Source organism: Lontra canadensis, unplaced genomic scaffold (assembly GCF_010015895.1).
Source record: "Lontra canadensis isolate GAN:19392208 unplaced genomic scaffold, GSC_riverotter_1.0 scaffold181, whole genome shotgun sequence".
NCBI lineage: Eukaryota > Metazoa > Chordata > Mammalia > Carnivora > Mustelidae > Lontra > Lontra canadensis.
The window spans coordinates 218011-242927 of record NW_022631175.1 but is presented as its reverse complement, the minus strand read 5'-3'; the positions used below and the strand labels follow the sequence as shown (position 1 = coordinate 242927).

Below are 24917 nucleotides of genomic sequence, written 5' to 3'. Positions count from 1 at the left end.
GTTTGCCCGAGGCCAGGCTGGGCGCTTCCCATCTGAGGAGCTCTGGCCTCCTGTGCTTCCCGAGTGCCCTCTGCTGGTGACCCTGGGGAACTGCAAGCCAGCTGGGGCGGGGACCCGGAGCCCCAGTCCGTCGGGGTCCCTCCTGTGGCCTGCCCAGCGGCCTGGTGGGGCTGACTATCCCATGGGAGGACGGCTGGAACCCAACCTTCACAGCCAGCCAGGACTGAGCTGACAACCCATTCACTGTAACTCAAAGACTGGCATCAAATTTATTATTATCTTTTGTTAAATATTTTAGATCTTTTCAGAACACGTGGTCTACAAGGCCATAGTGGGTTTTCTTCCCAGTACATTTTTGTGCATGTAGTTAAGTGACAAGGGGAGAGGTGACGTAAACAGGTGGTATGCATGGAGGGAGGGCCCTGGGGGGCCGCCCCTGCCCCTGCCTCAGGAGCCTAGCTCCTCTGGGGGAGAACGGCCTCTGGGCTTCCACCAGCTAAACCTGAGACCCAGGTCTCCTGGTCCGGTGACATCAGAGGAGGAGGGCCACTGGCGACAGTGAGGGTTACAGTCACACGTGTGTTCAATGTGTCTTAAAGGCACAGTACACAGGGAGTGGTGGGGGATGGGGGTGTTCTGCTGGGCCAGCCCCTGCTCGCTGCACGGCCGCCTGTCCTGCAAGCGTCTCGTGGTGGGGGTTGGGGGGGGTGATGTCCTTCTCCATGGTGCTAACTGGAGAAGGGTCTCTCCGGCCAGGGGTAGGGGTGGCAGTGGGTGCTGGAATGGGGGGGAGCTGGGCAGAACAGCTCCAGCCTCCAGAGGGCCCTGGGCCACTCCCCTGGGAGGGCAGAGGCTGGACATCAGAGCCAGACCAGGGGGAAACACACCCTCTGGGCCAGCACCAAAGACCTTCCTCAGTGGGTCCTGTGGTATTTGCTCCTCAAAGGGCCATTCACAGCTTGGAAGGTGTTTGGGTGGCAGATCCAGGCCCCCGAGGGAAGAACCAGCCATTTCTCACACTGGGCCACTCAGGACCATCCGTGGATTCTTCCCGTTTTGGGCCAGGAAGGTGGGGCCGCAGCAGCCTGGGCAATGTCGGCACCTGACTGGGGGTCAGAGGCAAGAACTGTCTAGATTCACAAAGACCTTCCCTGGGCTCCCCTCAGACTAAAGTTTTGAAAAGTACATTCTTCACAGCAGCTCAGAGTCTCTAAAGTTCTAATGAAAAACCATCTGTTGGATAGTTGTCAACACCCACGGGAAGGTACACTGTGGCGCCTGGCCCAGCAGAGACCACAGAGACCTCCCTGGAGGGCAAGCTGTTTGGCCGGGCTCAGGAGAGAACACCCAACCCCCCAACTTCTCGTTCATCGTTTGAGATGGAAATATGGCACCTTCTCTCAGCCTTGGAGAGCCAAGAAAGCCATTCCCTTGGGAATGAGTGGAGTGGACAGTGGGGCAGGACCTGGGGTCTGCAGCTCAAGTCTGGTTCCACGTCCGTCACTGTGACTCTCAGACCCTCAGAGTCCTTCTCAGAAAATGGGGATCAAGCCCCCACCCACCACGTTGGGAGGAGGCAATCAGGACTGGCCCATGGGTATGGGGCTGAACGGAATCTGAATCTTGAGGGAAGAAAGTCCCAGGGGATCTGCAGGGTGGCCTAGGGAGGCAGATGCAGTGATGGAGTCTGGGGGAGCCCTGGAGCCTGGGTCTTGCCCTTCCTAACTAGGGAGGAGGAAACATCTCCTATCCAAGCTGAGGGAGAGGAGTTCCTAGCCCTCTGGTCGCCTCCGGGCATGGCCCCCACCAGCTGTCAGACCCGGGATCTTGGGGGCCTTGCCCGGGGCAAGTAACTCAGTAACTGTCGTCTGTGAAGAAGGGCGCGCGGGCGGATGGGGGGCGGTCGCCCTCATCCTGGGGCCCCGCCAGCTCCCCGTACTCGCTGTTGTAGAACACCTGCCCTCCCCGTGCCCCCTGGTCCGGCCGCCGCCGCCGCCCTTGGGTGTCAGGGTGCGCCCTGGTCATGTCCACGTTCTGGCCCGGTCCTTTACAGCTGCTGAGACAGGGAAGGTGATGGTCAGTGAGACAAGAAGAGAAGAGGGACAGGACCCTGATCGGGGTCCGGCTGGAGTCACCAAAGACAGCACTGGAGAGCTAAGCGAGCCCAGAGTCCTCAGAGACACAGACTTGACTCACACAGAGAACAGGACTGATGGGAGTGTTGGCAAACCCTGGAGCTTTCTCTGTCCCCTGCCTGGGTGTGGGGGACAACGGGAAAGGCCCACTTCATGCCCACAAACCTGTTTCTCTCCTTGACTCACCCATCCCTATAACGTACCGACTCTGTGGCTCAGGCCCATGGGCATCCTCCTTGCTCTTCCCTTTCCCCAAACCCCTCACACCCAGTCCATACAGAAGTCTTGCCTGTGCTGACTCTGGAATGTGCCGGGCTGCTCTCTGCGTGCCCTCCTGCTCCAGATCGAGCGCCCACCTCCAACGCTCAGTGCTCCCTTGGCCCCCGTCTCTTCCCCCAGCCCTGCTTCAGAGATCCTTTCTGCCGGAGACCATCCTTCTCCCCACAGATCCCCGCTAGGGCTCTTAGGTACTTTCAGAATGAGCACCGGGCTTCTCACCCTGGGAGAACGAGCTCCTCCCCCTGCCTCTTCCCTGAAGGCCCTAGGACCCTCCCTGCTTACCTCTCACTGTCTCCAAGATTTAAAACTATATATATTTATTTATTTGAGAGGGAGAAAGAGCACTAGCAGGGAGAGAGGCAGAGGGAGAGAATCCTCAAGAAGACTCCCGGCCGAGCACAGGGCTTGACCCCAGGACACTGAGATCACGACCTGAGCCGAAACCAAGAGTCAGATGCTTACCGGACTGCGCCCTACCCTACCCCCACCAGGCGCCCCATTCTTTGAGATTTTTGAGGGCCTTGCTTCCTTTCTCCTGATTTTGTTTTTGCCATGCCTGGTGTTCAGCCTGATTTTTTTTTTCCTTAGTTAATGACTCAGCCTTTTTTTGCCTGAATTCCCAGAAGGTTTACCTTGAAAATCTAACAGTTAAATTCACACATGCAGCCAAGTCTGCTGTCCTGGGGCGCTTTCCCCAGGCCCTCTTCTGCTGTGTTGACTCAGTTCTTTTATTTGATAGGGTCCCTTGAATTACAAGTTTGAAATATTAGTTCTGTCCCGCCACCAGCATCGTTTCCCTCAGAAACTCCAAATCTCATGTCCACTCAACCGCTGCACTTGCCAACTTTCTCTCTGTTCTTCTTTACCTCTTTATTTATTTTCTTTTCTTTTGTCTTTTCTGGTCCATCTTCTGTGTCTTTCCCCGTAAGGGAGCACTGATCATATCTGTTGATCCCTGCCCCCCATCCACACCACACCCCCCGCCACCCAGACTTCATTTTGGAGGGGGAGATCTGTCTCTTATTTCAGTTTCTTTCCTGAATGTAGCCAGCCACCACTCGACACCTTTGCACTGTTCATTTCCGTTGTGAGTGTTTGAATTTCCGACTCCTGGTGCAGCTCGTCGTTTAATTATATATTTAATTCGCATTGGGAGTATTGTATCAGCTTTTCTCTGCTTTTTTTCTTTTCTTTTTTTTTTTTTTTTGAGTGTTAACATCTACTGAAAAGTTTTCAATCCATTTTATTCTATCTTTTTTATGGATAGTGTATGGATTTATTTTTATTTTTTAAAAATATTTTATATATTTGTCAGAGAAAGCATGAGCTGGGGGAGGGGCAGAGGGAGAAGCAGACTCCCCGCCAAGCAGGGAGCCTGGATGCCAGACACGATCCCAGGACCCTGGGATCCTGACCTGAGCAGAAGGAAGATGCTTAACCGACTGAGCCACCAGGCATCCTGTGCTTATTTTTCGGTTTGTGATTATTCGTTCTGGGATTTCTGGGACTAGAAATATCTGGTTATCCTATGGAAGTGGCTTGGGACATGGCCGGTTTGGGAGGCTTCCTCATTTAGGCAACATTACACCCACATCTTCGGTATCACCTTGAATTCCTTCAAGAGCATCCCTCTTTGCAAAGGCTCCAGTCCTGTTACGATGTGGTATTGCCACCAAGAACCAACCAGTCACTTTGCCCGGTAGTGCTGGGTTCCCTCTTGGCGGCTGTCATGCAGCCATGCCAAGATGCCACAAGCCGAGGGCTTCCAGACCTTCCTCTTGCCTACACTCTTGGAGGAGACACCCTCCCTGCAGTGTGTGCACTGGGCATTCTGTGTGGCCTGGAGGTGAGGAGCCCATGGGGGCTGCTGATCAGCGGTTCGCAGGAGACAGGAAAGGACTGGCAGAGAGACTCTCTCCTCCTCCTCCCCCACGGAGCCATCCAAGGCACCCTCTGTCCTTGCACCTGTTTGGAGAACGTTCCACATGCCAAGGGAATGCAGGTGCCCCTCTCGATGGTGGTCTGGATGTGTTGCCAAGGGAACTCGTGTGGACAAAAGGGCTTCATGTCGCTGTTATTGCGAGGTACAATTTCTGTAATAAATGGTTCCCTTGGGTGTGGATGTGTCTTCTGGGTTCTTGCTTCTGGAGACTCTGCTGTGACTTTCTTCTTCCTTCAGCACTAAGCACTTGTGTCCTGTTCACGGGCCATGCAGAAGCAGTGCCTTCCCCAGACGGCTGCCCTTGGAGCCTCCCACTTGCCCTGGAGCCTCCTCCATCAGACCTCTGCCTCCTCCCTCATCTCCCTGGTTGATCCCAAGGACCACAAAACACTCGTCTCTCTGGGTGCGGGGCCCATCATCCTCTCCCTCCGCCGTGACTCAGGTATGGCTCTGCTAGTCCCAGCGCTGAGTTTCCTACTCACCCATAAACCCGAGTCTCTCTCTCCTGCCTATGGCACAGGCATGAGCTTTGAGGGGCTGTTTTTATGAAGATGTGTGGAGATTAGAACAAAAGTAACAACCGTCCTCTGGCTCACCCTCTTATTGAATTACATTTTTTTGGACGGGGGATATAAAATACTGTTGGGTAAAGAAACGTTATCCAGTCACTATTTCCAATAATGCAATCAGCGTTCATTTCCCAAAAACTAGGTTACTAATGGAGATCACCCGATAGAATCCATAGAAACAAAAGAGGGGACCAAGATACATGGATCAGACAGTAAATTCAGTTGGACATGTGAGCCCTCAAACCACCAGCACCCACAGTGCCACAAACACACCCTTTGTAGGCTGCTGGGAAAATCACCGCTAATGGGTTCAGCTGTAGAGATGGTAAAGACACCTGCCAGAAAAGTGTAGACTCACCACAACTGTCCTAATGCGATACAAATAAATATTTGCGGTCTCGGGGGAAAAAAACTCAGTGACATCATCATACATCGATTAAAAAATGGCAGAGGCTAGGATTTGTTCCCGAAAACCGTGTCAGACGACCCCAGAAGGGGGCTCCGAACAAAGACACAGATCAAAGGTCCCCTGCTTTACCAATGGAGCCCGCCAGGTGCCCGCCTCCCCTGTAGGTCCTGTCCTTTAAACAGCTGTGTGCAAGTCCACTACTACAGTAAGTAGGTAGACATTTAACTATCTCATCTACACCCTTAAAAGATGAAACATTCAGGGATTTTTTTGGGGGCACGGTTCTTGTGTTCTTATCAAACTAGGACACCAGCTAGCTCCAGGTCACACGATCTGTCTGGTTCTGGGGCAACTGGAGCGTAAATGTGGGGGGCCCTGGGGGTAGTGGTGGCACTCCTGGCTGCAGGAGGGATGTGTAGGCACAGTGGGCATGCTGGATCTTACTCATTTCCTGGAGAGGGGGTGTTTGAGCACCTGTCAGATGGAAGAGAGATGGGGGGACCAGCCCCATCTGGGTGTGCTGGGCCAGGATGCTGGTGAGAGAGGGGGCTTCTCCAGTGGCCAAAGACCTTGAGTCCCAGAGCAGCGTGTTTTGAACACCCAAAAAAGCAATAGGGAGCCATGGTAGGTTTTGGGTGAGTCAGTGATAGGCATGCCCAGGCCCGGCTTCTCCCTCCCGGCCCCTTGCAGGGAAAGAGGCTCTGGAAGCCCTACCTGAGCCCGCTTTCTTGTCTGTACCTGCTCTCCAGCTGCTCAAACTCCTCGGAGGCCAGCACCATCCCACTGTCTGTCTGGTTATCCTGCAGGGAGAGAACAAGCCTGTCTGCAGGCAGCCCCCCCAAGCCAGGACAGTGGGGCATGGACCTCTGCGGCCGGTCTGACACCTGCCCTGTGGAAACAGAGCAGAAAGCAGGTGTCCATTCCTTGCTGGAGCATGCAGGTGAGGGTCACATGCTCAGGCTGCCGGAACCTGAGCAGGAACACAAGGAGAACCAGGGAGCCTCTTGAAAGAATCTGGCAGCTTATGGTGTAAAAAAAAAAATGGTCCTCATGGAGACACACCCCACATTTAGTGGGGCTCTGTCACCCTTCGATGGTGTGTGACTTGGCTCCTGTCAGGGCTGGGAGACCCCAATGTATCCATCTGGCCCTGGGGGACATGAATCGGGGGCCAGCACTCGCTGACCAGGCCTGTCTGGAGAAAGGCCTGGGCGGGAAGGTTTCCGGCTGTGGACGCTCGTACCAGGCTGAATCTGTGCTTTTGCAAAATGGACCCACGGGCTCCAGCCTCCCAGTGCCCGAGAGGCCCATTTTGCTTGAGCAGATCTGAGAACAACTCTGTATTCCGTGCCCCATATCCCAGCCTCCTTCTCAAAGGTCACTGTCCCCTTCTCTTGGGCCACATGGCTTGGTGGCCACCAAAGGGAAGCTAATCCAACAACAACCATCTAGAAGGAGAAGCTGTCTTTCCACTGGGTTTCTCTGCTGTGCAGCGGGGAGACCGGTAATGAGTGAGGAGGGCACGGGGATAGCAGCTGAGACCCCAGCATGCCCGATGTGCAATCCGGACTTGACATTTCAGTGCGGCACCCTTTCCTGAGCTGGGCCTGGACCTCCTCCCAGCTGGGAAAGCCTGTTCTGTGTGCACATGCCTGCCTGCCCCACTTACCATGGAGGCCTTGTAGATCGTCGGGGTCATGGGAAATTCTTCGAACGTCTTCATCCTGGAGGAGCCCTGCGTCTGAGTCCCTCTGGCCAGGCACCCCGGAAAGGACACACAGTTATAATATCTGTGGGGAGAAAACAGCCTGCTGAAGGAACGTGCCCCAGAAAGCCCTCCCTACCTCTCCTGCTGTCCGCTCTCCTCCCAGAAGGACCCCAGGCCTGGGCTGTGAGTATGGGGCCTAGATCTGAGTGCTTGTCTGAGTTCTTCCCGGGGGGTGTGGGGAGGAAACCCGCAGCCCTCCAGCACATGCCGCCCCCCCCCCCCACGTGCTGAGCTGTCTCCTCTCCTATGCAAGAGAAGAACACCTCCTGGGAAGGGCGTGGGAGGTGAGTGGAGTGCACCCAGCCTGGGTGTGGCATGGGGGTTGGTGAGATGGGGGGGACCCCTCTGTGCCAGCCACCCCCCGCCTGTGTGTGTGCATTTGTGTGCCTTGGGTGGCTGGTGGAAGAAGGCTGGTGGGCACCCGCTAGCTGGCTGTTCCTGTCCCCCAGGCCCAGCCCTGCCCCCTCTGCTGTGGCACAAGGGGAGGCGGATCTCGGAGCCCTTCTCTCGGCAACCCCAGTGGGAACACAAGCAGCCTTCCTGGAGTGTAGACAGCTGTGGGCAAGAGATGTCAGGTCCAGATCTCTGGGAACACAGGCTAAGTTCTAAATCCTGAATGCGGGTGGGTGGCTGGCCCATCCTCCTCCTGGGATCCCAAATGTCAAAGAGGGAAGGGCTTTTGGGAGCCAGGAGTGCCAGACGCAGGGGAGGCTGCAGGGCAGAGAGAAGGTCTGAGGGGCCTGGAGGAAAGCAAAGTTCCAGACTACTTGGCCTTGGAGGGGGGCCCCAAGGCTCGCCAGGCCCTCCAGGGAGCCCCAGAGCCCAGTATGTCCTTTAAAATCTTTAAAATCACTGTGCTCTTTCCGTTGGGGTAGAGATCTCTCAAGACCTTATCGTTTGCTGTTTCTTGATGACTGGCGGGAATCAACTATGCTGCATCCTACCTGCTTTCTTCCTGTCCTGGTGGGGTTGGGGGTTGGGGGGCGGGGGCGGCGGGGGCGCGGGATCTGGGAACCCCCGGGAGGGCGGTTGACCTGGCGGCCAGGCTGTGCCGGTGCAGGTTCGATGGGCTGTCCTCGGGGTCTGCCTCAGCCACGTGCAGAGCAGTGGTGGATGCTTGCAAGAAGCTGCCCTCCTCCAAGCTCTGAGAGCCACAGGGGGCCATGCAGTCCTCCTCCTCCTGGCAGGAATGGCAGAGGCCCCGGGGGTCAGAGATCACTGTGCCCTGGCGGTCCCCACCCCTGAACTCAGGATTGCCAGGGGCGGGGGTGGGGGGGTGGGGGGGTTGGGGAGGGTCCTGACTGAGGAAGTTCTGCGTTCCAAGGTGCTCTGGGGATTCAGTGAGCCTGTCTAGCAAATTCTCCCAAGGCGCCCCACTTACAAGCAGCAGGGTGCAGCAGAGGCCCCCCTGATCCAGGGGTCCCCCTTCTGGCTCTTCCAGCTCCCAGGGCACCAGGGCAGCCCTGAGCTGGCTTTGCTCCCTGTGCCCCCAGGCACCCCAGGTGGAGGAGACAGAAGTCAAGGGTGGGAAGGGTGGGTGCGGGGGACAGGGCTGCAGGAAGCAGGAGGTGGAGGAACACATCAGCCTTCTCCCAGAGACAGGGGCTCCTTCCAAACTACCCCTTGACGCAAAGACCACCCGGGGCTCCTCATGGCCAGAGATGGGCCCTGGCCAGTTGCTCGAGGGCCCTGGGGCTGCTGGCCAGAGGTTGTGGCAGCTAGACAGGGCAGGCAGAGGACTTACCTGTCGGCCCCCACCCTGCAGCAGGTCCCCCAGGATCTCCACCAGCTCTGAGAACGCAGGCCTCTCTTTGGGGTCCCCTGACCAGCAGCTTAGCATGATGGTGCGTCTGCGGGTAGAGCTGGCTGCTGGCCTGTGGTCTGAGCACGCCCGCACCCTGCACCAGCAGATCCCAGCTCCCCTGCCTAACCCCCGTCCCCCGCCCTCCCACATCTGCCCACCCAGTCTCTTCTGCCCCGGGGGGCAAGGTGGAGGAGAGCTGTCCGTGGACCAGTGGGTGGGTCAGGGGTGGAGTAAGACATTTCATCTGCAGGTCTCTACCCCAACCCTGAGCCTGCACCCCCTCCCCACCCCTGCCCCCTGCCTGTGTACAAGACCCCTCACCCATGGCAACCTTCCCCTCCAGCCCCCTAGGGAAACTCACATGGCAGGAGTGGCTAACTCTGGGGCTCGCATCCGTGTGCCCTCCTTTAGCCGCTGGCAGAACTCCTCATTGATCTGCACCCCTGGGTAGGGGGAGGCTCCTGAACAGGATGAGATAGGGGTGCGTGGGGAGAGGGCACTTGCTCTCAGCCCAGCAGCCCCCCTCAAACTGCTTCTCTTCTGTCCCCTATGGAAGAGGCTGGTCCTGCTGCTCTCAGCACAGGACTAGGGTGGGGTGGGGGCCCACCAAGACACTTCTGTCCCCCAGTGATAATTCTTCATTTGGTTAAAAGGGCCCCCGAGGGCAAGCCCCACAGGAGCAGGGCAATCATCTGTTCTCTCCCTTGCTCCAAGCCCTGAGTGGCTCTCCAGGGACTCAGAGTACAGGTGCCAGATGCCCTGGCATCTGTACTGACAGCATTCATGGTGCTGCTTTAATTTCTCCGTTTGCTCCCTGCCCAGCTCTGTCTTAGCATGGGGGCTTCCTCCTGGTCCCAGCGGGGCCCCAGGGCCCACGTGGAGCTCTCATAAGTAGGTACACCTGTGAGTGAGCATCCAGTCTCTGCCGGAAGCTCCCTGGCCCTTGAAGGCAGAAGCAGCCTCGCCAGTGACAAGCTGAGGGGTGGGTGGGGCTCATCCAGGGAGGTGAACATCTGGGGACCGTGGTGATCCCGGCGACTGCCTGATAAACACAGGCTGGGCCCTGTCCCCTGTCCGATGCCAGAGCCCACCACCCTGCAGAGGTGGCTTCGGCGGGGGCTGTGTTTGTGTGTGGAGGGCACATGCTGGAGGCAGAGGGGAGAGGTGGAGCTCTTGGACCACTTGCCATAGAAAGACCGCCTGCTGTAGGTGCAGCCCCCTGCTTTGCAAGCCTGGTGCTATGACCCCTGGCCTCTCCCCTCCCCCACAGCCTGCCCCACACTTACCCAGGGAGAAGATCTCCCAGAGCAGCACCCCAAAGGACCATACGTCACTCTGCGTGGTGTACACCTTGTCAAAGATGCTCTCGGGGGCCATCCACTTCAGGGGCAGCCGGGCCTGGGGGAGACGGAAGGAAGCATGTCTCCATGAGGGAGGGAAGAGAGAAAGAAGGACAAACATGTTGGTATCTCCCTCGTACCCCCAGCCTTTCCAGAACTCTGGAGCCACACCCCAAGAAAGGCCTTGGGCCATATCTGCCCCTTGTGCCTTCAGAAGACTCTCACATTCCGCCCCTTCCGTGAAGGCTTCTGTCCCATTGCTGTTCTCCTGGGTCTGTCTGGGCCCCTTTCCTCCCGTGTGCTCTTTGGGGGGGGGCACTCAGAACGCCTCCCCCTCCAAGCTCCAGACCCAACCTCTGGAGGAATTGGGACCCTGCACCTCCTCACCGTTCCCACCTCAGCGGCTGACTTGGTCTGCACACAAGAAGCTGGATATCACTCCCGACCGCTCGTCCTGGGGCTTGCGATGTGTCTTCCCCATTGCCTTTCTCTCTACCTCTTGGGCCCTCCACTTGGGAGCCCTGAGGGCCCTGGCTCCTCCTGACTGGCCTCTGCCTTCCCCACCACACCCAGCACACCCTCTCGTCCTTCCTCGAAGCCTGCAGAGGGGGCTTCTGGAAGGCGCACCTGACTCTCCCGTCCACCTGCCTCCACTCACCTGTGAGTTAGAATGAAGTGCTAGGCTGGCAGGATGACCCACCTCATCCTAGACCCATCCTGCCCATTGCCCATCTGCCAAGCCTCTTCCTTCCTCCTCCAGGGCACAAACCCCCAATTAGCTTTGCGAGCTCATTCAAGTGCCCACCTGACCATCTCCGAGCACCCTGCTCCCAGTACCCACATGCTTTTCTGTACCCACATGCTCCATGCGGGGTCTGCCTCTGATACCCAGCCTCTGTAGGGTAGGCATGCAGGGTAGGCATGCAGGGTAGGCATGCGGGGTCAGTCAGCATCCGCCTCATAGACAAAGCTCCAGCTGAAGCACCAGGGTCCTAGCTTGTCGGCTCCTGGCCCTACTCCCCCTGCCCCCATGTGCCCTGGTGGGGCCGTTCAGGTCCCTGTAGGTGTGGGCTCTCTGACCTTCCATGGAGATGGCTCTTGGATAGGAGGTCCATGCCCCCATCCCCAGTCCTCCCTCCATGGCCTGCACTCACACTGCCCTTGCGCACGTAGTCGGGGTCTTTGTAGATGTCACGAGCCAGGCCGAAGTCACAGATCTTCACCACATCACATTCTGACAGCAAGATGTTCCGAGCAGCCAGGTCCCTGTGGATGCACTGGGGGGACGGGGGTGGTGGTGGTGTGAAGAGGTGGGGAGCACAGGTCCCTGGGGCCCACCCACGCCTGAACGCTGCTCTGCCACAGAGAGATTTCTATGCTCCCCCAGGACTCTCCATGGTGAAGCTTTATGGAACCATGGGGACAGCAGAGGAGACCATGGGGTGGGACAGATGCCAAAGTCCCCTCTCTGCCACTGACTAGCTAGAGATCTCAGGGAATCACTTCCACACTCTGGGCTTTGTTTCTACCTCTGCAAAGTGGGAGAAACACGTGCTGACCACGGAATCACTTGGGGGTGAGCTAGGATAGGGCTTGCCTTGATATGCTGGTGGTCTGTACCCTCTCCCCTCCGAGGGCCCTGCTGGAGCAGTCACCTTGCGGGAGGCCAGGAACTCCATCCCTCGGGCCACCTGGAAGCTGTAGCAGATGAGGTCCTCCATGGTCAGTGGGCTCAGCCACAGGTCCTGGGCTGCACAAAGGAGCAAGGGAGGCTCAGGGGAGGTCGGTGGGGGTGAGGGGGGGAGGCTCTTCCATGGCTCCCATCTTCTACCCTTCCCCAAAGGGAGCCATGGAACTGGCTAACAAGCGTGTGGACCCCCTCTCCTGCTCCTCAGCATTGGGTCTCTGCAACACCCATTAACCACGCCCAGTCCCAGGAATCTTGTTGTGTCATTGGACCTTTGCACCTGCTGCTTCCACCTGTCTGCTCCCACCCTCGTCTGGAAGACAAATCCCTAGATAGCCAGTGATGCCCAATCCAACGCCAAACGCCTCCGCGGAAACTGTCCCTGTGGTGTCCTCCCTTCCAGAGGAAAAGCCCATTGCACACTCTCCCAGGTAAGCCCCTCCAGGAGGGCCCCAGGCCAGCTTCTCCCCCAGTCCCCTGATCACGAGGTATCCTCGTATCAGCCAGACCTCTTTGGGCAAGGGGAAACCAGGCTATTCTTACCTTCTTGGACGGGAGGGGCCCGCCCAGCCCCACCCTTGCCCATCAGGAGCCGGGAGAGGAGGGCCCGCTCGCTGCTTCCCGGCCTCCTCCGGTCCGCTTTGGCACCTTCCACCATGGCTCGAAAGCGCCCTCGCTGCTCAGGGGACTTCTCCTGCCAAGGCAAAAGTGGGTCTGAGGGGGGCTCCGCCACCCACAGCAGAGGCACCCCCGCCTCCCCAGCCCACCCTGGCGAACTGCGGGCTCCTGGCAGAGCTCGGGCCAGTCGCAGGGCCCCCACTTACCGCATAGGGGCTGAAGGCCTCCCGCTTGGCGCGCAAGAAGTTGGAGAGATTGCCATACTTGCAGAACTCCACGATCACCATGAGGGGGCCTGGGGCAAGGCAAGAGCCAGGGGCTTGGGGACCGAGGCCAGGCGGGAGGGCTCGCACCGCAGCAACGCCCCGCCCCCGGCCCCGCCCCCACCCAGCCCAACAGGCCCCTCCCGCCGGGGAGCCGGGGGCCCCGAGCTCGGTACCATTGGGCTTGGTGCACGCTCCCAGGAGGTTGACTACGTTGAGGTGGTTACCGATGTGGATTAGGATCTTGAGCTCCGACATCAAGGCTCGATGTTCGCTAGCTGTGGCACCCTCTGGAGGGGACATGGGCTTCGCGTGGGGCTGGGCCCGCCGCGCGCAGCCCCCCGGTCCCTTCGCGTCCCTCCTCCTGGCCACCGACTTCGCTAAGGCGCAGCTAGAGCTCAAGCCCGTGGGGGCGTAGGGTCCCCAGCTCGTCCTGCTCCACTCTTTGAGGCTGGGGTTTCAGGTGGAATTGGGAAGAATTCCCCAGAACTGAGCCCAGGGCCTCCATGAAGAACTCTGCAGGAGACTGGCTCTGACCGTCAGTTTCCCCTCTCGAAGCACAGCCCCGCCAGGCCACCCACAGTCGCTGCCCCCGCCACTCCCACCGCCCCCTCCACCCGCTGACCCCCACACCTTTCAGCATTTTCACAGCCACAGTGTCGCAGCTGCTGCCCTTGTGGATTCCAAAAGCAGAGGCTTCCACTACCTTCCCGAAGGCCCCATGGCCGAGGACTCTCCCTGTGGGGGCAGGGACGCGGGTCCAGGTGAGCTGTGTAAGGGCGAGGGTGAAGAGGGATGGGCAGCAGGGGCCAACAGCCAGGAAGGAAGGCCCAGGAGGGGGAGGAAACTCGGGGGCCTCTCTGCCAAACAGGAAGAGCAGGGAGAGCAGGAGCGGGCAGCGAGGGAGAGGAGAAGCAGACAGGAAGGCCTGCATCCTCTCCCAGCAGGTGTGATGGGCCCGCCCTGCTCCGAGCAGCAGGAAGTGACCCCGGGGGCCTGAGAACTGGATCCTGGCTCCAGTTCTTGGGATGCACGCCCAGATGGGCAGAGCAGGCCAGATGGGAGCCAGGCCTGACTTTCTGGCCTGGGATGGAGGGATTTCAGCACTGCAGAGGGAAGGGTCTCTGCAGGCGGGTGGGGTGGGCTGGGTGATGGCCTCACCAAGATGCAGCCGCTCTCGGGGGAACTCCCACTGGCTGGCGTCATAGGACAGGTATTCACACTGCTCCTCCAGAGGCACCTCCCCGGGGTCCATGATGATGGACAGGTAGCCCGTCTTGATGTCTGCGTGGGCTGGCTGGGGTGAGGGGTGGGGCAACTAATTGATGGGGCCATACCCCGGTCTTGGGTAAGACTTCCCCCAGGACAGATGGGACCTCCTTTGGGACTCTCTGGCAAGGAGGGGACGGACAGACTGACCACCTCTGGTCATGTAAGAGCCCAGCACGGAGGGGTCAGAAAGGCTTCCCAGGTGAGGTTTCCAGGTGAGCCAGGGCGTACAGAGACCCCACAAGGAGCGGTGGAGAGGCTCAGTTGGGGGAGGAGCACTCACCCTCCTCATGTTACAGAAGATGAGGAGGAGGAGGACCCAGAAGAAGACAGCGATGACTCCGGTGCCAACGAGGATCACGATCTCCATGCTGCCTTTATCCTCGGAGCCTGAGTGGACAGAAAGGGGCGAGCCTGTGTGTGTGTGTGTGCATGTGTTAGGGGCAAGAGGGTGTGCTCTGCGATGAGCTCCCCTTCTGGAGGGCACCACTTGGAGGAGGTGGCTATGAGAAGGTGCCAAGTGCAGGGATGGGGTGGGGGGGCAGGTGGGTGGAAGGGCTCCCGGGAGAGGCCGGACCTTCCACAGCCACGCTGGCAGAGGAGTTGACGCAGCCCTTGGCGTTGCACACGCTGCACAGGTAGCGGCCCGCGTCCTCCTCACGCACGCGCTGTATGCTCAGCTTCTGGTTCGAGTCCGCCAGGTCTATTCCTGTAGGGGATGGCGTGTTGCTTGGAGTTCAGATGGGTCTGGGGCCTTGACCCGGCCAGCCTCCGCACCCTGCCCTTCGCCTGGGTCCACCACCCTACCAGACTCTTCCTCCAGCAGCCTCTCATCTTTGTACCACAAGATGCTGGGCACGTGTGCCCCGGCCACTGGGCACCACATCTCCAGGGAGTCGCTCACGTTCACCAGCAGGTCCGTTAAGTTCTGCGTGAGACGCGGGGCTTCCAGGGCTGGGGGTGGCGGCGGACAGGGAGCTAAGTGGAGTTGCAGAAAGCAGGAGGACATCCCTCCAGGGCTGGGAGCATAGTGGGGAGGGATTGTGCCAAGCTCTAGGAAGGATCGGGTTTGAGCTCAGGGTCGGGAGGGCTGTGGACCTCCACAGCGTGGGTGGGGGGTGGGTAGGACCCTCCTGCAGGTTCAGGCTCCAGGAGTGGCAACCCAGGCGAGCTCTGGGAGGGGAGAAAGTTTCCTTTCTTGGGAAGCGCCGCCAGCCCTCCCCTGCCACCTCACCCTGCACTGACAGGTACTTCTTGTGGCAGTGCTTGTCGTGGCTGCGGCGGTCCTGCACCTCGCATACGTAGTCGCCCTCGTGCTCAGGCGCCACGCTGGGGATGGTCAGGGTGAGCGTGGCGTGGCGCGCGTCTGGCTCCGCCTCCTCCAGGTCGGCGGCCAGAGGCATAGCGAAGAGGTGCACGTTCTTGCAGTCAAGCAGCAGCGGGTTCCCGTGGGCGTCGTGCAGTGTGGACAGGTTGAGGCGGTACCAGCGCATTTGCTCGTAGGTGTAGTTGTCGGCCCGGCAGCTCAGGCGCACCTCCTGGCCCTCCAGGGGCTCCTCCGAAGGCTCGGATTTTATGCTGAAGCCATCGGGGATGTCTGGGGGTGGAGGGCAGGCGAGGGAGGAGGTGGCTCTGTGACACTGTCCCCCTGATTTTGCTCATCTCCCTGCCTGCCGTGCGGCTCGCTCTCCCGTGCCCTACTGCGTTTGGACTCACTCTGCTCTCAACCAGAGCATGCATCGCGTGTACCTGGGCTGGGTACCCTCCTCCAAGGAGCCCTCTTCACCACTATTCTCCCCAACACTGACTAATGGGGCCAGCTCCCTGCAGTCAGCCCCACGGACTCCTCCAGTCTTACCTTCTTCTAGCCCTCTACAGGACATGCCCCATCTCCTCCCTGGAGCCCAGACGATCAGTGCGGTTCCTGTCAGCACATTTGGTGCTGTCCTGTCCCACCCTCCCTTGCTGCTGACCACACTCCACCATTGTCCTCTCCCGAATATAATCTCATCCTTCCATTAGTTTGTGGCAATGCCTCGCTCCTGATTTCCTTTTGTCCATCTGGTCACACTCCCTGTTGGGCTCCTGTGGAGTCCTCTCCCCGCTGCCTCTGGCCCCATGTCTCATCTATGCTCTTGGGCCCAGTGACTGCTCTTTAATGGGCTTCTTAGCTTTCCTGGGGTCAATAAAACATTTGAACATCGGAAGAAGCTCTGGGCCTTTTCCCCAGGAAAAGTGTACCTGTGCGTCAGCTGCTGTGTTGGAAAGGGGGGTGGGTGGGAGATGGAACCACAGGGAGTGGAAGGGCACCAGTGGGGATGTACCTCCAGGGCTGGGGGCAGAGTGTGCCCCTCCATCCCACTGCACCAGCACCATGGTCCATGTGCTAATGACCTCCAAATCTATCCCTCCCTCTGAGACCAAGGAGCCTAGTGTCCCATATCTTCGGAAACTCAATGGGCCCAATCTGACCTCACGGTCCTCTCCCAGGCCTTCTCTCCAGCCTCCTGTGCCCACCGGTTCCCGACCTCCACAACCCCCCCGCCCCGCCCAGTCACTCACTGGTCACGTAGAAGTAGATGAGCCGCTCATCCTGGCCCACTTTGTTGAAGACCACACACTTGTACATGGCAGACACATTGGCGTTCTGGATCACCAGCTTGCTCACCGTCTATGCAGAGCATGAGCACAGGGCTCCATTTCCTGCCCAAGCTCCTCCCACCCTGACCGTCCTTCCTTTCTGCAGGGAGGAATGGGGCTAACTGGGGCCTCCTGCTGAAGAGGACCAAAGCTCAGAGACAGGACCAGGGGCAGTGAGGTTGGGCGCAGAAGGGGAAGGCCTTGCACAGCAGGGGGGCTCTCTGGAAACATCAGGGACATGGCTAGTAACAGCAGGCTTAAGCTGTGGCTGAGATCAGAGGGCAACGTCAGGCAGGCCTCTGGGTATGGACGGGCTTGGGCTGTGGCCGCGTCGAGCAGGGGACAGGCCCAGTCTAGAAATGGGACAGTCCAAGCCAGGTTTAAGATTTGGGGTTTGGAGTAAGGCTGGTCATTCACCCAAGGCACATTCACCCCAGGGTGGCTCACGGCCCCTCTCTCAAGGCCCTGGGTGGTGGCCAGGAAACGGGATGGGTCCCAGGTCTTCCGAAGGATTCTGGCCTGGGGAGTAGGACTCTTGGAGGCAGGGGGGAGGAGAGAGGGCCACAGGCCCTGCCTACCACCAAACACCCCCCCACACCACCCGATTCCAAGCTGGGCACTTCCTGGCCAGGCCTGGAACAGGAAGAGGCTCTGGAGGTGTGTAGGAAAACAGGAAGTGACTGTAGGAAGTGGGTGCCTTTGTTCAGTCCCCTCCCCCGCCTGACCTCTTCTAGGCATTGCCCCCAGGCTGCGCCCAGCAGCTTAGTTGCCTTCGGAGGGGACCTGGCTGACCCCAGGCCTGATCCTCCCAGCCCTGGGGCCTGTGGGTAGCTGGGGCCCGGGGCCTGGCTAGGCTCCCTTCAATCTAAGCTTCCCAGTCTGGGAAGCAGCTGGAGATCCCGCCCTCTGCATCCACATGCAGGAAGGGGAGCTGAGGCCCAAGACACTGCACAAAGACCAACAACTCTCAGAGCTCTGCAGCCTGGTTGAGATGGAGACGGCCAGGAGAGGGCCCCTTCCTGCCTCCCTTCTGCTTCCCCATCAGTGGCATGGCTGGTGCCTACCTTATTCTTCCCTTCCACAAACTCGGTCCACGTGTCCAGGCTTTCAATGGGGTTCACAGCGTCCTGCGTGGTCACCTCTCTCCAGTCCCGACACTGTGGCATGTGGTCTCTCTGCTGCCGCCGGCTGCTGGGAACAGCGTGTCGGGTGAGGGCTGCCAGACACAGCTTTCCCCAGTAGGCAGGAGCTCACACCTGTGGCTCTGCGGTTCCCCTTTGGACTCACGATGTGCCCCTTCCTGCAAAGTCCACCTAGATCTCCCAGGGGCAGCGGAGTCACCTCTCCTGTTCCAGGAAGCCCTCTCTCTCCTCCTTCCAGAGCTGCAGCCCCTCCCTGGGCTGGGTGTGACCCCCGCACTTTTCATCTCTTGTTGGGCCATGGGTCTGGGGTTCCCAGGGAGACTCTTGTCTGCCTCCAGCAGAGCAGTGCAGGACCCCAGAGTTCTGTCCGTTGGCACAGAGCATAGAGGTAGAGCATCAGAGGAAAGCCAATTTGGAAGTGTCTGGTGGTCTAGAAGAATCTCTTACGAGCCTTAGGTGCAACAGGCCAGCCCTACAGAGCCTCTTCCTCTTCTGTGCTGGGCCTACGGCCCCGTCTCTGGGTGTAGCTGTCTGTCTCCTCCTTGGGTCCCAAGCAATCATCCTTGCCCAGGCTGTGCCGCTCTGCCCAGCCCACAAGGTTCTCTAGCTGAACAGCAAATGCAACCCTCCCACTCCCCCAACTCAGTGCCCTTCACTGCTCCTAATGCCCTCCAGACCTCTGGCCACCTTGGCACCCCCTTCTCTCCCATCCCCTGCTGGCCAAGCTGTCCCTCGGAGCATACTCCTGGACCTGTCTGTCCTGGTGGCACCCAGCTCAGCCCAGGGGAGCATGGTCCAGTAGGCCCAGCGGTGGGGCAGGCTCTGTTGCTTACAGCTGTGACCTGAGGAAAGGCAGGTCCCCGCTCTGACCCTCCCTCCGTTGCCTCCTCTATGAGCTGTCATCATGAACAGGGCTCAGGAAAAGCTAACTGGGCATGGGTGGTGTATCACGGGGCTCAGTACAAGCCTCATAAAACTAGCTCAGGTCCACCCACTTGGAGCCCCATTCCTGTGGTCCCCCTGGACGATGCAATTATGTGTCCTGGGGGCTTTACTTTCAAGGGGGGGTTGGGTTGGGGCCGCACCATACCCAGTGTCCAGCCCAGGCTGACTCATCCTAGGGGGAGGTGAGGTGAGTTGAGGTCAGGGATAGGCTCTTGTTGAATTGCCGTAGGTTCCAGCTTAGAGCAGGGCTCTGGGAAGGCGTGGGGGCTGGGGCTGGGGGTCTCGGCCAAGGTTGGGGATGGGGCCAGGAAGCGGGAAGGAATGGGCTGGAGCCACTCACAGGCTGCGCTGGGCGAAGGCCTTGCAGGGAGTCCACGGTCGCCAGTGCCACTGGACGCTGAGAGGAGGGGGGACCCCGTAGGCGGTGCAGGTGAGGGCCTGGCGACTGTGGCGGGAGTAGGTGCTGGGGGAGGAGGCCTCCTTCTCATGGATGTGGGGTGGCACTGGGGGCACAGGCAGACAGTGGGTCAGCAGGCCCCTGCGTACCACCCGCCACCCCCTGGCGTCCCCTCTTCCAGCCTGCTCTTCCCTTTCCTCCCCTCCATCCCCCTTCCCTCCCTTACCGTTTACCACCAGCTCCAGGCTGATGTTTCGTCTCAGGCCGGCCGCGGAGTTCCACAGGGCCAGGGTGTAGGTGCCCGCACTGGCCTCCGTCACCTCCTTGAGTACCAGGGCATGCGGACTCTGGCGCCCAGACACTGACTTTCTGTCCTTGTACCTGGCCCAGGAAGGGAGTTCAGCAGACTGCATGGACCAGGCTCCTGCCCTATCCTGGCACGCCTTCCCTGCCAGAGCCAGGCCCCAACAAGGGCAGCGAGCGTGCTGTCAGGGGAGGCAGGAGGAGGCTGGTGCGAGTCCCCATGGGCCCAGCTCCAGCAAGAGACCCCTCCTGCACCAGACTAGGCAAGGGTTGGGGCTGGGGCAGCTGGATCCGGACTGGAGAGCTATGGGGATGGGATGGTCTGCAGGCCTGCCCTGGTCTCACTGCGCCTGCAGGCTCAGGACTGGCTACCAAGCCCGGTACGCCCCGTCTCTCACTGTGGCGTGTGCTGGGAAGGATTGGAGGTGCAGTCCCCCTGCAGCACGGCCCAGACCCTTACCCCATGGGGGAGGGCCCTGCCTCACTTTCTGAGCCCAGCTCTGCCCTTCCTGGAGCTTTTCAGATATGGGAACTTCTTGCTGTCCTCACACCTGAGGCCTAGGCACTCGCTGTCCCCTCCTCCTTTGGATGCCCAGTCCTCTAGACACCTGTACGGCTCCCTCTCTCCTATAGGGAGAGCAACATTGGAGCAGCGTTTCCCTACTGCCCTAGGAACCAGCTCCTGCCCTCTGCCCTGCTTCTACCTGCCTGCCCATGAGCTCCCTGGTTTTCACGCATGTGTCTGCTGACCATCTGTCTCCCCTAAGGAGTGGTGCAGAGACCGTCCCTGTACTGCCCTTCCCTACACAGCAGTACCTGCAGGGCCTACCCATATGTAAACAAATGCAAGTGCAAATATATGGACGCCTTTCACCCCAAACCCGGGCCTGAGCTGGGGGGCGCAACACAGACGTTCTGCAGCCCGGGCTCCACCTGGAAATGGTCCTCCGTAGACAGGGGCCTTCCCCTGCATTCAGCCAGGGAGCCGTGGGAGAGGCACACCCTCGGTCAGAGACCAGCACGGAGATGTCAGGGAGAGACCTGACTCATCCGGGGTCCCACACAGGGCGGGGCAGAGCAGGCCTGGGGCCGTGGGGTCCACAGGGCTCTGCTGCAGACTTCTGAGTCCACCACCTGCTGTGTCAGTGATCCCATGCCAACCCCCTCATGGCCCTGAGCCCCCAGGTTCCTCTTCTGAAGACTGGGGAAGCAAAATGAACTTTCTTGCTGGGGTCGTGAGGTTTAACTGAGCATTTAGTGTGAGCCCTGCGTGCCAGCCACGAGCTTTAGCAGCAGAGGACCAGCCTGGTTAGCTGTCCACTAGCTCTCCATCCGTTCACTTATAACCATCACACGCTTGACTCGAAGAGAGCCCTGTGGGGCTGTGGGGGCTACTAGTCCCTGGGGCCAGTGTCTCAGTGGACAGTGACCTGGCCGAGCGCATCTTGGAGGTAGGTGTTGGCCGAGGGAGAGGAGAAAAGCCAGAGGCAGTGGGAATGGTGAGAAGGCCCCAGGTGCTTGAGCATCAGGCCTGGGTCAGACCCCAGATGCAGCAGAGCTGGGGAGAGCAGAGCCTCCCGGAGCAGCTGAGTCCTGCTGGCCTTGGAGGGCAGGAGACAGAGTCCCAGGGGTCTCCAGGAGGCTGACATGCAAGAGAGAGTCCAGGCTGCTCCCAGCACCCCCAAATGTTGGTCCTGTACCAGGTACCTCCAATGGACCCCAAAGCCTGTGGCCTCAGAAGGAGGATTTTTTCCAGGCCAGGCCCGGGGCATCCTGAGGTCCTCCCAGGAGACAAGCCAGCACAGTGAGATCCTGGCTGAGAATGTCTGGGCTTCTGCTTGCTCAGCCCTAGGCTTTTCGAAGAGGTCATCCTGCCTGGAGGGACGTACCCCAGGCTGGGAAGGGCAGGGCTCCTCCGGCCAGTGCAGCGGGGAAATGATAAGGCAGAGCCTTCACAGGGGGCTTGGAATTCGGGTAGGAAAGCCCTCTCCCCTCCCCCACCTCTCTTTCCTTGTCTGCACCGTGGGGGTCAGGCTAGAGTGTGACAGCCCAGCACTGGGACACACTGAGGGCTCTGATGACCTGAGGGTGTGGGGGGGGGGTGCAATGCCAACCCGAGCTCTTAGAGAGCTCTCGAGGAGCACCTAGCAAGCCATGGAGCCACCACGAAGGGATCCCCCTTCACTGGCCCTTGGTACACCCCATAGGGGAAATCTTACTGTCAGGTCACAAGCCAGAGCTGGGGCCCTAGAGCCTGCGGGCCTCCTGGAAAGTCTTGCTTCCTGCCACACAGCTCAGGCTCGGCCCAGAGCCTGACTCTACAACACTTTGTGGAACCTGTGGCATCTCCGAACTTCGGGGTAGGAGGGCCCTGGTGGTGGGGGCAGCAACGTGTTCAGAGGGGGGCCTGAGGAGCCCAAAGCCGCTGCTGCAGGCTGGGCCAGAGCCCCGGGACATCCTCCTGCTGGCGGGGCCCTCGGAGATACTCAGCAGGTGCAGGGATGGGTTAGAGAAGCCCTGCAGAGCGTGCAGCACGCCCTCACACGACGCTAGCTTGCACAGTTTCATAGCAAGATAACTTTCCCTCTGGCTTAAATGCTGTATCAGGTGCACATTCCTTAGAGTGTCTTCAGGGGTCTCAGGACATGGACCCTCGTAGTGGGAGAGGCTGCCCTTCCCGCCCTGTGGTCTGTTCTCGTTCTGGGCCTTGGGGGGGGTGTCTTGCGAGAGGGGCAGGGGCCAGGGCTGGTACCATTGGAACTCTGGCGGGGGGTATGCCGCTAGCTTCACGGGCAGCTTCACCAGCTCGTCTCCTGCCGTGGCCTCTAGGACCGGACCCTTGATCCACTCGACGCTGATGAAGGGCTTTTCTGCCGGATGGGAGGCATCCGTGTAAGGCCGGGCCTGGAGTCACTGACCTACTCCTGCCCAGGGACTCCCAGCCATGGTGCAGCAGCCCTAGGCGCCAGACAATTTGCAGACCCGGCTTGCCCTGCCCTCTGGGGGTCCAGTCATTGCCCTCCCTTCCCTCTGGCTGGACTCCGCCCTGCTCAGGAGTGCCTTGCCCTCTGACCCCCGCCCACAGTGCACAGGGACCCTTGTTCCCCGGGCCTGACGGACGCCCCGCCCAGCCCTAGGCGGTACCGTGCACAATGACCTCGGTGCTCTCCCGGAATCGCTGGATGCCGTTGTTGGCCTCGCAAACGTATGGGCCCAGGTCGTGCTGGCTGACGTTGTGGATGGTCAGGATGCTGGAGAGCTCTGTGTGAGTCTGCTGGGAGCGCCGCTCTGGCACCCACTTACCCCGCTCTGCCTACCCACACCCAGGGGAAGCCCAGGGTCAGAGCAGGTGGGCTCTGGAAAAAATAGCACCAAGGGCACATACCCCAGCCCAGCTGTGGCTCTGGAAGCCTTGGACTCAGACCCAGAATGTTCCTTGGGGTAATCCCTTTCATCTGACAGGGGGCTCCTTGGGAAGGACTGGGTCCACACCTCTTCTATTCAGAGGCCAGTGTGCGCCAGGCAGGGGGGAGGTGCGTGGGCAGTGAGGGGGACTCCTGCAGACAGTGTGTGCATAGGGCAGGTGTAGGCAGGGATGGGGCCTCTGGGGGTGGTTCCAGTGTGGCCCTGCAGGGGCTGTCGGCTTCACCTGCTTCCCTGGATAGTCCCAGTCGAAGGTGACGCCCGAGTTGAACTCGGCCCACACGGTGCAGTTCAGGACCAGCTTTTCTCCGACCAGCAGCTCCAGCGACTTCTTGGGGAACAGCTGGATGTCATAGAGCTCATTGCCTGGTGACACAAGCACAGTGACCCCCCAGGCCCCTCACGGGATGGCGGGCACACAGAGCGCAGGGCACAGGGTGCCCGCAGAGTCCAGCTGCGGCTCCGATGGCCCCATCCCTGCGATTTGGGGGACGCCCCATCATCCTCCTGCTCCGGGCAGCCCGTACCTGTGATGTGCACGAGGAAGGGGTTGGATAGGAAGTCCTGGCCACCCCAGGTGGTCTCACACTGCAGGTAGAGGGCATCCCGCAGCAGCGGTGTGGGCACGCGCATTCCCCTGCGGTCGTCCCAGACCACCTCCTGCCCGTCGGGCTGCAGCACTGAGCTTTGCTGCTGGGACATGGTGGCTCTCAGGGCCCTTTCTCCTGGCCAGACCCACGGCCACCTTTCCCAGGGACAGGACGGGATGGGAGAGACTGGAGCGTGGGGCGGGAGTTGGGAGGAGGGGGAGGAGGGCCGTACCGATCGCAGTGTGACATTGAGGCCAGGGATGGACACCAAGCAGGGCACCCACATGGAGTCTTTCCTGTTGACCAGGAACGTATCTGGCTTGTTGATGAACGGCTGCTCCACGTCTGAGGGGAAGGGGGCAGGTTGTGGGAGGGGAAGGCAGGGCTTGGGAGGTCCTCCGCTCAGGGGAGGGGCAGTCCCCAACCCTTCCCCCTACCCGGGTCTGCAGGCTGGGGGTGGGGGTTGCAGGTGCCTGGTGCCCGGTGCCCGTGCCTCCCGGGCAGCCGCGGGGCCCTCACCTCTCACAAACACGTAGGTGCTGGCGGCCGTGGTGCCCTCGATGCGGGCTTTGATGTACTTGTAGTAGCAGCGGTAGCTGCCCGTGTCGTTGGCCCGGGCCTCCTGCAGCAGCAGTATCTTGCAGTAGGGCCTGGTGTCTGTGCCCTCGCAGTCTCGCACCACCCCTGTGTCCTTGCCGTCCTTCTCCCCTGTGGCTGGTGCCTCCTGAGCCCCTGGCCAGGACCACTCAAGGGGGTGCTGCCCTCTGGCAGAGGACACGAGAACTCAAGCCCGAGCCACAGCCCCCAGGGCACAAGCCTTGCCGGTAGCTTGTCTCACCCCGAGATTGGAACAGCCCAATTTTGGGGCACATGCCATGGCTGAGGGTGGGTGTAGGGGACCAGGGGTCCATGCAGGGTAACCTGGGAGGCGGGCATGGACTGGCCTGGGGTCAGCGTGGAGAGATACAGGACTGGGGTGAGTGCCAGGTGTCTGCAGGGCCGGGGACAGACCATGCTTCCAGGCACGCACACTCAGGTGCCCAGGGAGCCCCACTAAGCCTTGAGGTCGCTCTGCCCTCATGGTGGGAGGGGGCACCTCCTGGATTCTCCTCTACCATCTCCTGCCTTGGCCTGGGGCACTCAGGCCCCTGTCCCCCTGGCTGAGGACTACGTACCTGCAGGAGATGGACAGGCTGTCACTGGCATCAATGACGTGTGTCTCCTCTGTGATGTTTAGGGTTGGGGGGGTCATGGAGTAGCCCCTCGCCAGGCCTGGGGTGGGACACAGGGTTAGTATGGTGCTGGGTCGTGAGTTCACACGGTGACGTCAGTCTGGTCCTGATGGGCCTTCCCTCCCCCTAAGAGCACACTCCTCCCCAGGGCCGGGGCTGCTC

General features: G+C 60.1%; 1 protein-coding gene across 8 annotated transcripts in view; it reads right to left on the bottom strand.

The window, feature by feature from the left end:
- Positions 1-244: 244 nt before the first annotated feature.
- The window catches only part of FLT4 (fms related receptor tyrosine kinase 4), a 38528-nt gene continuing 13855 nt past the window's right edge, over positions 245-24917 (bottom strand). Inside the window, exons 2-30 of one of the 8 annotated variants that reach the window (XM_032846780.1) lie at positions 24699-24795; positions 24043-24287; positions 23756-23868; positions 23461-23626; positions 23160-23299; positions 22655-22823; positions 22263-22380; positions 19434-19588; positions 19151-19313; positions 17788-17914; positions 16646-16754; positions 15318-15680; positions 14891-15037; positions 14661-14792; positions 14367-14473; positions 13976-14111; positions 13448-13552; positions 12991-13104; positions 12758-12846; positions 12477-12627; positions 11902-11996; positions 11401-11523; positions 10193-10304; positions 9268-9367; positions 8847-8952; positions 8137-8282; positions 7004-7124; positions 6049-6134; positions 245-2056 (exon numbers count right to left, since the gene is read on the bottom strand). In XM_032846780.1, the coding sequence (XP_032702671.1) occupies positions 1855-2056; positions 6049-6134; positions 7004-7124; positions 8137-8282; positions 8847-8952; positions 9268-9367; positions 10193-10304; positions 11401-11523; positions 11902-11996; positions 12477-12627; positions 12758-12846; positions 12991-13104; positions 13448-13552; positions 13976-14111; positions 14367-14473; positions 14661-14792; positions 14891-15037; positions 15318-15680; positions 16646-16754; positions 17788-17914; positions 19151-19313; positions 19434-19588; positions 22263-22380; positions 22655-22823; positions 23160-23299; positions 23461-23626; positions 23756-23868; positions 24043-24287; positions 24699-24795 (4037 nt within the window). In that variant the 3' untranslated portion in view covers positions 245-1854. The remainder of the gene's footprint in view (positions 2057-6048; positions 6135-7003; positions 7125-8136; positions 8283-8846; positions 8953-9267; positions 9368-10192; positions 10305-11400; positions 11524-11901; positions 11997-12476; positions 12628-12757; positions 12847-12990; positions 13105-13447; positions 13553-13975; positions 14112-14366; positions 14474-14660; positions 14793-14890; positions 15038-15317; positions 15681-16645; positions 16755-17787; positions 17915-19150; positions 19314-19433; positions 19589-22262; positions 22381-22654; positions 22824-23159; positions 23300-23460; positions 23627-23755; positions 23869-24042; positions 24288-24698; positions 24796-24917) is intronic. The other 7 variants (XM_032846784.1, XM_032846787.1, XM_032846788.1 and 4 more) reach the window with 7 other exon arrangements.